We start from the raw sequence: 12,276 nt of genomic DNA, 5'->3' as shown, positions 1-12,276 counted from the left end.
GGGAAAAGCACAACCACTTAATCCACACAACAGTGATGGAAATGTAAGTGATAAAACACATCTCAGAAAAAGTGAAAGAAAATTTAAAGACCTTCACCTGCTGCTGGCGTCTCCTCCTTGATCCAGTCTCTTCAGTCTGACTGATTTGTACTACAATGTATTCCTCTGTTTGCCGATCAACTACATCTGCTACAAACGGGCCTCCTATGTCCAACTTCAACAGAGCAGAATCATGAAAATCAGTCAGATTCATAGCTGTTAATAAAATTGTTAAGGTATAAATTTCCAGTAAAGATGAGTATAGGCTGTACAAATTCCAAACAAAAAATATAGATTAGTGAATTTATATTGAAACACACATTCTTCAGCTACAATGCTTAAGAAACTATAAAAAGAAAAAAATGGATGTCTACTTCCTCACCAAGTAGCACTGTTTTGGCTGAGTTTCCTAAGGAAACAGGAGTTACCGGTTGAGAACAAATACATCTGTCCTTTCCTAGTCACTTTCGAGATCACTAGTGCTTTCAGCTGACTGTACCAAAGCTCCAAAACAACATACAGAAGTGTACAGAGAAACAGAGAAGTGAGGCTCTTTGAGTGCTTGTACTAGATGAAAGGCTGCACCATTAGCTCAGTGATTTAAATATCACAGAATTTGTACTGGGGAAAATACTGTGGAAGCTCCAACCAAGGGGAAAACTAAACAAAAATCAATGTCCTACTCATGTCAGAGGATTTGCTTTTTGGTCAAAATGTTACTCACACTTTTTCAAACATCCGAAAGACATATTTTCAAGCTCCTATCGGTTGGAGTACTCACAGACTCTTTATTCTCCAGCTCCCTTGTCGACATTTTCTTTCTTTCTCTCTCGGATATCTAGCATGAGGTGTGGTCAAAATACATTCCTAGTTTAACATAATTGAGAAATCAGCCAACTGTGATCCACAAATTCTTTGGAAGTCTGGCTGCATTAGTTCCAATACATCTAGGACTATTTAAACTTAGTATTGTGATAGTCCACTTCTGACATGGTTGAGAAAGAAGCATCCCTGTGGGTTTGGGGAAAGGGGAAAGCCTGAGCTTTTAAATCCTTCACAGTCCATTTGTTACTATAATAGAGCAATATTCTAATTGTTTTGCTCCTGTCTGTGACCAGACAGAAAGCCAAGGTATCACCAACAAAAACAGTCCTAAGAAGGGAAAAGAAGAGACTTAATTTTACACACTTATGTTCTGTTGAAATCATGCAACTTAATCACCTGCTTAAGTATCTTAACAGTTTTAACATGACATTTAATTGAGCATACAACAAAGAGCGAATCTTTTGCAAAAAAACGTAAAAGATCACACACCTAACAGAAGGATTTTTCCAGAAAGATGTTTTGTTGCCCATAGAACTCCGAGATTTTTTAAGAGGAGAAGAAAAAAAAAACAGTATAGTTAGAGAGGACTCAGGGCAGTGCTGTGCCCTACTTCCCAGCGAGCCCCAGTAAAGCCATCCATGGTAAACCAGTCTCTAATAGGGAAAGCTTTGTGACATTACACAGGGGTCCTTCATCTTTAAAAGAGTTGTTGCATCTCCCAGCAGGAGAACTGAATCTAGAAAAGAGATGTCTCTTGCACTAACCCAAAAAAGACCCTAGCAAATCTAACAGCAGGTGAGCAGCCAATGCATTGCAAAGTAATATAAATGTCACTCTGATTAGCACGGCAAGCAGAGCAGTCACCACCAGTGTTACTCTCACGCTGTTCATTAACAATGAACCTTCCAAGCATCTATTTGCTTAAAGGAATCACACAGGAAAGGACAAAAAAATAACCTCAGACGCAACAAATCAGCAGACCAACTCCAGTCAGGACAATTTACACACACAGCCCTTAGCAAGCATAAATACAAATTATAACAGTCCTCTTCTGGCTCTGAAGGTTTTAAGTGTGATTTGGCATCACAGTTTTTCTGTGTCCTCATTCATACATAATATTAGTCTCAACTGGAACTAGAGCTATACCTTTAACTAGAGACATTAATTACACCTCCTAAAAGCCCTGCTGACCTCAAGTCATTAACCCAATGATTTGGGACACCTCTTGACAGTCTGCCTTTTATTAGAAGTGTAGCCAGTAATTTATGTCTTGAAAAGCTTCAGGTGCATATAATTATGGAAGCTTCCTTTTAAGCAATACTTTTAAAATAAATCCTGTAATTACCCAGATGACACATTCAGGAGCTATTATAAAGGATGCTTAAAATTAAAGGGGGAGAAAAATAAACCTTATTTTCAAGAAGAGTGGCTTCTTCATTCTTTTCCTATAAAGATGAAGATACTCAACAAGTTTTTCCATTCCTTTCTATGCTTTTATAAAACTGTCAGAAAGAGCCCTAGCAAAACAGGTTCTCCTTTGAAGTGGAACTGAACATCGTTCAGCAGTCTGCACTGAGGCTCTGAAATCCCACCAGAGTTACCTTTCTCCAAACAATATTTAGAGACTCTGCCATAATTCCGTTGTTAGACTGTGGCAGATCACAGCCTTTATGAAAGGTGGAATAAAAATAAACCAGGAGAAAACTTCAGCCATGCTCACAGGAATCAAAATGTGATTTTTTTTATCAAGCTGCTCTTCAGAATATTTTTGTTGTGCCTTATCTTCCTTTTGTATTTTCCTTAAATTGCCAGAATGTGATTTCCTCTATATTTTAATCATTCAGATGTGAATAACTTTGGGGAAAACTATCTTTTCACTTCTAATATCCCTTTTTATTCTGCAACTTAACTATGCTGGACTTTCAGTCTTTTCTGAACTTTTTTTTGTAATGTGGCCTCCAGCATGTGCCTTTAAAGCAAAAAAAATCTCCCTGACAAGATTTACAGCCAGAGCTGTGATTTTTTTATTTCAGTTCAGCTACATTGCCTCATTTTTATGTAGTTCCACTCTTGAAATTATATTACTGCTGTGAATTATCCTGTTAAGGGATTAGGGGTTGTGTATGCTTTGTGAACCATCACACAGTGGCTGTCTGCATCTACATCTGGCACCAGACTGGGTCCACTGCTCAGAGCTAAACCAAGAGCTGTTTTTTCTGATCTCGGTTTTCTGACTAGTTGCTCCTAGGAGGTATTGAAGGGTGTGCGAGAGTCACCTCACATCACTTTACTCTTTTGTAGTTTATGTAAACAACACAATGGAATGGGATGAAGTGGCTAAATGTTTAAATTGGTATTCATTCACCACAATTTATACTTCTGTACTGTGGACATCTGCCTCAGAGTTGGTTACTCCCTTAAAATCAGTGAAAAGAGGGTGCTTTTAAGATGGAATTTATTGCTTCATTTTAGACCACCACAGAAAGATGAGAGATATGGCTTATGAGAAGCATCAGTTCTCTCTTTTAGCTATAAAGAGAGCTGAAGAAGACTAACTGAGGTGTAGCTGAAATGAGTCCCTCCCTAAACACTGAGTCCCTGCTCTACCCTCCATCATGCCATTAGTTCAGTATGTACAGAGCCAGACGAAAAGCCATGACTGACAGAGATTGTCTGTTATATTTGCAGGCAGATGGCTGACTTTATGCTTTCTTTAACATCTACTTGTGTGTCCTACTCTGCCTACTGTAAAACATACCTTGAGAATACTATGTCTATTGATTATTTTTCACCAAGTTTCTGAGGTGCTTATATACTATTGATCCTGATTTATGACCAGGTCATTCATGCTAGTTTCTCTAGGATATTACCATTTTAAAGAAGGCATTTTGCCTGGGTCTTAGCATCTATTTTCACATGTTGTCCTTAACTAGGGTTATTTCTGCATCACTCTGTGCAGTTTTCTCTTTTCATGTCCTATCCCTGTTTGTAGCTTATGAGGTTGTTTTTACATCAGCCCCTCACAATATACCAAGTTGAACCACATGCTTTTTTTTTTTTTTTTTTGCTTTTTGGAGTGTCAGCAATCTGGTTCCATTTTTGTCTACATTGGATCCATTCTTTCTCTCTCTGCTCCATCAGTTCTAGAAGTTTTGTGAGTCCTTAAATAAACTCTCTTTTCTACAGCATTTTCTCAATGACGGCTTGAGATTCTGCTTCTTTGCCTGCCTCTGCACGTGGTCTTGGTCTTCATCCATCTACTTAGAAGCTTGAAAATTGCCTGCAGGACAAAATGCTTAGTACGTTTCCAATAACATCAACAAATACAAACGAGTTTTCAATGTGTTCTGCATGGAAAAATGATGGAGGAGTGTCTGACGGTAGAGAACTAGACTTACAAAATAAAATAAATTCAAAGGGGAAAAAAGAACTAAAGGGATTAGAGAGGTTATTTCATTCATTAAGTTAATCTATGTTCCCTGGGAAAAGAACTCATTTTTAGGACCTCCATGGAAGCTGAAAAGTCTGCTAAAATCTGACGATATTCTTTGCCTCACAGTCTTTCTTTCTATATAAACCGCTGGTTCAGGAAGTCAGAAAGCTGATTTTCAGTGTCACTAATGGTCATGGCATGATTACAAATTTTCCTAATGACCTTTTCTTGCTCCATGATTAACACAGTTGTACCAATCATTCAAACTCATGGAACCTCAGCAAGGAATTTATAAAGTCAGTACATTTACCCATCTTATCTCTGGTAGGTCTAGAGCCTTCCCATCAAATTCCATATGTGGAATTGTTCTAAATACTTCCACTGAATCCAAACAAAATGAGAAATCTAGCCTATGATGTAAATTTCAACATATTATTGCTATTGAGATACATCTTCTACTTTCTGAATTTGAGATCTTAATCCTGGACTGGATGTGATGAAATCTCTCAGAGCTACTGAGGAGGGAGGTAAGTCAGTGACAATGGCCCTGACTAGTCAATTTGATATCTCTGGTTTCGTCTGATTTGGACTGACTAGAGACTCATTCAGCCATGACTTCAGCTGATGTCTCTTCATTAAGTTTTGTTTGGCATGTAAAGAGCAAGTAAGTAAGGAACCCTTCACACTGGGTGCTGTGCAAATATATACCTTGCAAAATGTCAGCCTTTGCTCCAAAAATTTTACTGAGGAGATATCAAACATTTAAAGCAAACAACCAGATCAGGACTCAAAGACCTCAAAATATATTTATAAAAATGCAAGATCCTTGGCCAGACTCAGAAAGAATTCACAATCCACTCCCCAGTTATTATCAGATTTCAGGTTCAAGAGAAGCAAGTTCTGACAAGCAGTCTGAAAAAGGAAAATTAAATTGTTTCACCTAGACTGATCTAACTTTCCCTCACCTATAACAGGAACCGGCACAAGTACAGAGGTTGAGAGGGAAGCAAACAAGATTGTTACTGAAACACTTGTCGGGGACAGATTAAAGATTGAAATTCACAGCTCAACGAGGTAGGTGTGAGACCCATCACACAGAAATGCGCTCGAAGAAGATTTACCTTTTCTTGTAAAAAGAAAATATTTCTACTATTGAGAAGCGTAGAAATAGCAACAATTGTATCAGGCACAGTGAAAGAAAAGGCGGCACTGTATCAGGGAAACAGACACTTCTTTAAATAACAGTGAGGTAGCATCTAGTTTGATTGTATAATTTTTTAAGAGAATCCATGAATTCCCATTACTTTTTAATTTCATAAAGCCTAGTTCAATTCAAAAAGTTACTGCACAGTTCTGCTCCAGCTGTCTGTTCCCCATTGCTGGAGAAAAAAAAAAAAAAATTGCTTAGATCAGGGCAGAAGTTATTAGAAACAAAGGAATAAACACGGAGTATATTTAGCATTTCAGAAGGTTCTTCAAGTCTGAAATCCTATGTAAGTTGTGGGGAAGAACAAGAATATTTCTCATTTACTCTTTGGTCAACCACTTAATGGAGAGAAATTACCAGAAGGTTTGAATGGCCAAACAGTTACAGAAAATAAAAATGTTCATGTCTTAGAATAGGTACAGGTAACTAAACTAAGAAATGCCAGAATTTATTCAGACTCTATATCTCTTCTTCTGTCTTTATAATCCACTTTCCAAAGGCACATCATCATATTAATAATTGATGCTCCCCACTTAACACAGAGCTTTTGAGCAAAAGATCTGAAAATGCCTCATACATTTACATCAATAGGGGTATTGAATCTTGCCTCCTGCAGAAAAGGGTCCTCTAACCAGGCTTCCATATAAACTCACTTCTTTCTGGTATGAGAGAGCTGACTGTTAGAATTTATAAGCCAATGAATCCCAAATGTTGTCAAAAAGGAAAAATATTAGCACTATTTTGAAAAACTATACTAAATCCACTGAATTTATATCTGGTGCTGATAGGAATACATACCAGGAAACGAGTAAAAAAAAAAAAAAAAAAAGAAAAAGAAAAAGCAACCTTACAGACTCAAAAACCTTCTATTAATTAACTGGAGGCAAGATGTTGTTTTCAGAAACTGCAGCCAACACACCTCAGGGCTACATGCCAGGTTTGTAGCCACGGGAATGGGCAAAGCAAAGGCAGATATAAGAGGGCTAATAAAAAAGAAGATAATGGGAAGAAAAACAGCTAGAGTAAATCCAAACAAGAGATAAAGGTATAGAAACATAACCAAACAGGAACTAGAGCAAGTGGAAAAGTGCTAAAGAGATGTCACATGAAAAGCAGGTCACCCCCATGCCAGCTGATGCAGGTTTCTCCTAGCACCGGAGGCAGAGAGTCCTGCCTCTGAGCAAGCCTGAGATCTAATGGGCATGACAGAAAAACTACAAATATCTAAGTGACATCAGGATGACAATGGATAAGAAGTCCAAAGGGGATCACTCAATTTGTTTTTTAAAAGTATTTCAAAATTCGTTTTGATTTCTCCAATGTATGCAGACACATTGCATGCATGAGCACACATCTATAACACACACATCAATGTGCATGGGCATTTCTGGAAACAAATAGAAATAAGAGGAGGAATTTTTTAAAAAAATAAAGTATATAGTGGCCAGGAGCCATTTAACACTTCTTAACAGCTTTTGAGGCATAAGCAAGAGGTAAAGAGTGTTCATTTGCATTATTTGGCATCATATGAGCTAAGAGACTTATTTTCCACCCAAAGCAGTTTCATATAATAACCTCTAAGGGTTTTGTGACAAGGACTGCTGCAGCACACCTGCCAGCCTACCATGAAATTCTTGTAGAGACTCAGAGAGTAGCGCCTAACATCCACTGGGAATATCGCAGTCTGTCAGACAGCATAAATCACATCTTCAACACTGCTATGTGAATGGTTAACATTATCCAAGCCTAGTCAAAAAGATGAATATTTTCTTCACTATGCAAAGTGTAGGACAACCATGTGAGCTTACTTCTGTGCAAATGAAGACCTGCAGCAAGGTGAGATGACATTCAGAATTGCTTGAGCCTTTTCCAAACCTCATTTAGAAATGCAATCTTTCTCCTTGACCCTGCCGCTTGAATTATCATGTCACCTTGAAAATGAAGTATGGCTTTGCTGGACTGATGGCCTCTCACATATTTTTCCTCAGCTCAGTGACTTCAGGTAGGGGACAGAACATCCAGTTTTCAACACACGTGACACAAAGTAAGAAGCTTCAGTGCCTGGCTTGTCAACATGCTAAGGGGAATGCTACGTTCTGACTGTCTGACAGCTAATTGGCGCACAGCATCCTGACATGATAGGTAAAATGTGAAATACAGGAACCTATGTTCGTACTCAAATCCCAGTCCCACCAGCACTTCCCTGAAACAAACAAAAGGAATAACTGGTTGCAGAGTCAATGTGTACAATGCAGCAGGTACGGTTCCAACCCAAAATCTGTGGAAAGAGGAAAACCTCAAGCTATGCTATGACAGTCGACTAAAACATGAACTTAAAGACTCACTGCCAATACACCCTTATTTGGCAAACTGGGCCATGACAGCCCTGGTGCTGTTCAACACCACACATATATAGGAGCTTCAACAACTGTTTCAAGGAGGACAAAAATTTGATGTGAATAGGAAGCTGAAGTTGTCATCGGTCTTACTAAATGTTCGCTAGCTTTCCTCCAAAAAGCAATCTCAACTTTTAATTATAAATGGCCCTCAAGCACTAACCTTTTCTTCCTCATTTACCCTACTAATTATTGCATTATATTGTGTCATTATTGGTGACAGTGAGAATGCTAATAATCAAATCCATTTAAAATGGACTCTCCCTCCTCAAAGGCTGGAACTGTCCAGTTAAATAGAAAAAAATCAGCATTTTCAAAAATTAAATCCTACTGCACCTTTTCAAAACAAGACACCTCCCAGGAGCTTGTCAAATATATCTATAGGTGAATCATCTTTTAACATTAGTGAAATAAGAGCCAAGCAGATTGTGGACCAGACTGATTAAACTAGAAATATAGTAGGAACAAGAAATGTAATTTATTTGCAAAAGTTTTTGCTTGTTTACGAACTGAATGTTCATCCCTCAAAGACTTTTCACATTCAGGTCTACATTCACCTGCAACAAATCATTTCTATTTTGGGTTATTCTATTGCTTGGTCTTTTGAACAGTTTCTTGGCAATCTGTGGACTTAAATTCACCATTGAGCAATTTTGCACAGAAAATTTGCAAAGGAATCTGCACCTCCTCTGAAAAATATCTACAGATCTACAAATCCATACATATGTCTGGGTTAAGCTGTTCTGGAAACACATCCATGAATCAACTAGTTTCCTGCTTTTGAAGGAGTTCACTGGGTAACATCATGGTTCAAGTATACACTACAGGTATGTTACAGACGACAGTATACAACTGGTCTGGGCTGCAGTTGCTGCAGCCAGGCACGTGTCCTAGCCACAGTCCCAGATGTTCGCTGAGCCTTGATCCCACTGTGTCTGCAACCCACTTGCATACTCTTGGCTTCTTGCAGAGGCTGGACACGAGGACTTGATGGGCACCCCAAGGCACCCCAGACAGGTGACACTCAGTATGACTTGGATAGGGAGCACGGCTGTGGCCTTCGTCAAAGAACAAGTCTAATTGCAGTCCAGGCTCTGAGGACACCCAGTCCTCTCAGAGTATAAGGCAGAAAAGACCCACCCATTCACCCAGTTTGTCAATGGGTGTTTTTTCAGTGAAAGGATACAGAAGCTTTCCAGATGTGATACAGCCAACATCTGCCAGGACACACCTTGATCTGGATAAATACCAAATAAAATCTAGGGCAAGGATAAAAAAACAAACATGCATTAATAACACAAAAACTGAAAAATACCTGCTAAGCTTATCTCAAATACTTAAACAAGACTCTTTTAAACTGTACATTAAATTGTAAGATTGTTTTCAGTGTATTCAGGTATGTTTCTACCACAGCTGAAAAGCAGCCCTGGGATACTTAACAAGGACAAGTAACATTCCTTCCTTAAACTTGCTGCCAAAGTCACACATATGATGCATTTTATCCAAGTGTCTCTTAGGACAAGGTTGTAATCTTAAGGATCTACCTGGAAAGCAACACCCATATCTGGGGAAATACAGTGTCATCTATTTTGTCTCTGATACAGAAGCCCTGCTAGCCAAAAAAGAGTTCCTCACAGCAGCTAAAAGGATAACCTCCAACTTTTTCAAATGTTTCTCAAGTCTAGCAGCCTAAGATTTTGCTGATTTTGAAGATTTTGGTAGGGGAGGGCAGCACTCTGGCAGCCCTGGCAGGGAGCTGCCCACCTCCCTGTGGCCTTCTGCCATTCACACCGTGGAGTGCTGCCATTGCTGGTGCATCCTCCCCAGCACGGCGTTTCCTACGAACATTCCTCAGGTGTCAGCCAGTATCTGAAGTCTCATCCTAAATCCAACAAGCAACCATAAAAGAAATACAAATTTGAGCTTAAGCTGCCTCCTGAAACTCAACTGCTTACCCTATCATATTGTCCAGGGTGGTTGCTAGTGCACCAAACAGTGATCTGATTAGGCATGAAGCTCTGCACAGCATTTTCATTTTTTGCCACCTTGCCCCCACCTTCGAGACTTTTTTTTAATTAGCCAAGACCAAATATCCCACCTCATTTTGAACTAATTCTAAGGAAATGGGGGCCAGGGGAGGACTGCACATTCAATACTTACAGAGCAGACAACTACAAAGATAAAAAGGCCTGAAACTTTTAGGAATTTTAGACAGCATCTGAAATGTAAGAAACATGTATTTACTATGTGGCTAGTTTAAAACAAATCTTTTCTGTTTTCTTAATAGCTCTGACATTTCAGAAGCATGATGGTAAGCAGTTATGGGTGATAATATATCACGTCAGAGTATGGACACCACAACGCAGGGTCAGCAGGGGCTTGGGAAGCCTCAGTGACTATAAGGGCTCCTGCCCCAGGTCTGCTGCCAGCTGGGTCTCATTGCACGGGAAGGAGGTTTTACCCCCTAGGAAAGCCGACTGAAGGTTGCAGCATCAGCCCATCAGCAGGTGCTGGGACCTGGAGCAACTTCCCCGCGGCTACTGCCAGCCCCCGACAGACCCAGAGCCCCATCAGCTCGCCCCGGTCTCTCCCAGGGAGGCAAAGGAACATTGCCACTGCAGGGAGGTGGCACAGCCGAGCAGAAAGCACAGCTTGTTGCGTGGAGGGGTGGTGTCATGAATGACTTCTTCAAAACTGGACTTCTAATATACATCCTGAAAGACGATTTGAAGAAGAGAACAAGCTTTAAGAATCTCCTGGTTTTAACAGTGTCTCTTTAACCCAAATATACTTCACGAGCATCTCTAGATAAACCAACTAGCAAAACCAGATAATTTCTCCACAGCATATCTGTGCCCTTTGAAGGAAAGCCCAGTTCTGGATATGTGATGCCATCAAATCTTCTGAAGTGTCAGAGCTTACTACTGAGTGGGTTAAACAAGAATAATTCTAAATCAAAACGTGGACATTGAAATGTGTGCTCCTGAGTAAAAAAATCTTAAGATTTAGGACTTTCAAATTACCTTTTTTTTTAATCTTACCATAAAAGGCAACTCTTAACTAATTATTTTCTGGTTGCCCATCAGTATGTTACACAGATTTTTAATTATTTTAATAATTTACAGAACTCTTTTTGGTGATTTGCCCTTATTACATCTTTTCATTAATCAAAGGCATTGATGTTCTTATTCCATTTTTTTCAAAAGTAAACATTCAAACATTGCTTTTCTGATAGAACGACAGATGTAAGGTTTGATTTAGGCCTGATGACAAGCAAGAAGGAAAACATTCCTAGTTACTAGGATAATTAGTTGAAAAGGGAACAGTCCAATAAACAGCTGCATTGGCAGATGCTATAGAACAAAATAATAAAGCAGAGTGGTCCGAAGAGAGTCAGAAATAATTTTTAATCACAGTGGAAATAAGTCCCTAAATCGAGCTCATTGACTGAAAGCAACGTAAGTGACTGGAGACCTTCAAAAGATCTCTTCCTCTTTAGAATTGTCCAAATTGGCAGGAAAAAACCCAACGGCATATAAAAATACATTGCCACAGACAATCTGGTACAAAGGGGCTACAATACCCTATGAAATACAAGTGGTAGTAACCTTACACAAACTTTGCACAGCATAAAAATCTAGAGAAGGCAGAGGAAGAGGGGAAGCAAGACAGTTAGGTAACAACTTCTAGAAATGTCAGGTAGCCCTGCTCTACTGAAAAACAAGGTGGCAGAGAGAGGAAAGAAGATAATAAAAGCTTGAAAAGAGAGAAATTACAACAAAAGTATTATCAGACCTTCATAACTGATAACTTCTTTTGGCATTGTGTGATTTATGGAAAATACCTAGTGCCAGCTTAGACATGCATCCTCTACCCTGCTTGTCTGTTCTTCCCATCTCTACATTACAGTTCTATTTTGGTATTTTTGAGAATTTATTGTGTTATGAATTATTAAAGCCCAATCCAGATTGGTCTGGTTTTAATGTACTTGATATTTTCTGTTTGCGCTTTGAAATTATCATTTCTAATAATCATTCAAATTATTATTGAAACAAGAAATGGCAATAACTTGATTTTAAGACATAAGAGAAATAAAAAAACATTAATTAAGCCTTTATAAATTCATAACCACTTGTCTGTAAATAACAGAAACTCATCTAAAGGAGCTGGCAAGATATAGTAAAAAAGCTTTTGGAAATGGTTATTTTATTAAATGTAGAATTTAGAAGGCTGTTTTCCTCCCATCTGTTTGTTTTCATGGCATTTTGTATTAGGAAAGCAGTGCTTTTAACAGCTTACAGTTGAGAAGTGATCAGCCTTTGACTCGCCTGTGGTTTGCAATCTGTCTCTTCCTACAGCGCTAATCTGGCACAGGG

The 12,276-nt window shown here is 38.9% G+C and overlaps 1 protein-coding gene across 1 annotated transcript in view; it reads right to left on the bottom strand.

The window, feature by feature from the left end:
* The window catches only part of OCA2 (oculocutaneous albinism II), a 170,448-nt gene that overhangs the window by 134,842 nt on the left and 23,330 nt on the right, over positions 1–12,276 (bottom strand). The window contains exons 4-6 of the mRNA XM_009701983.1: positions 10,061–10,118; positions 9,087–9,159; positions 98–255 (exon numbers count right to left, since the gene is read on the bottom strand). Of these exons, the coding sequence (XP_009700285.1) occupies positions 98–255; positions 9,087–9,159; positions 10,061–10,118 (289 nt within the window). The remainder of the gene's footprint in view (positions 1–97; positions 256–9,086; positions 9,160–10,060; positions 10,119–12,276) is intronic.

Source organism: Cariama cristata, unplaced genomic scaffold, assembly GCF_000690535.1.
Source record: "Cariama cristata isolate BGI_N322 unplaced genomic scaffold, ASM69053v1 scaffold5186, whole genome shotgun sequence".
Classification (NCBI taxonomy): Eukaryota; Metazoa; Chordata; class Aves; order Cariamiformes; family Cariamidae; genus Cariama; species Cariama cristata.
Note: the sequence above shows the minus strand (reverse complement) of the source record. Positions and strands in the feature narration are given on the sequence as shown.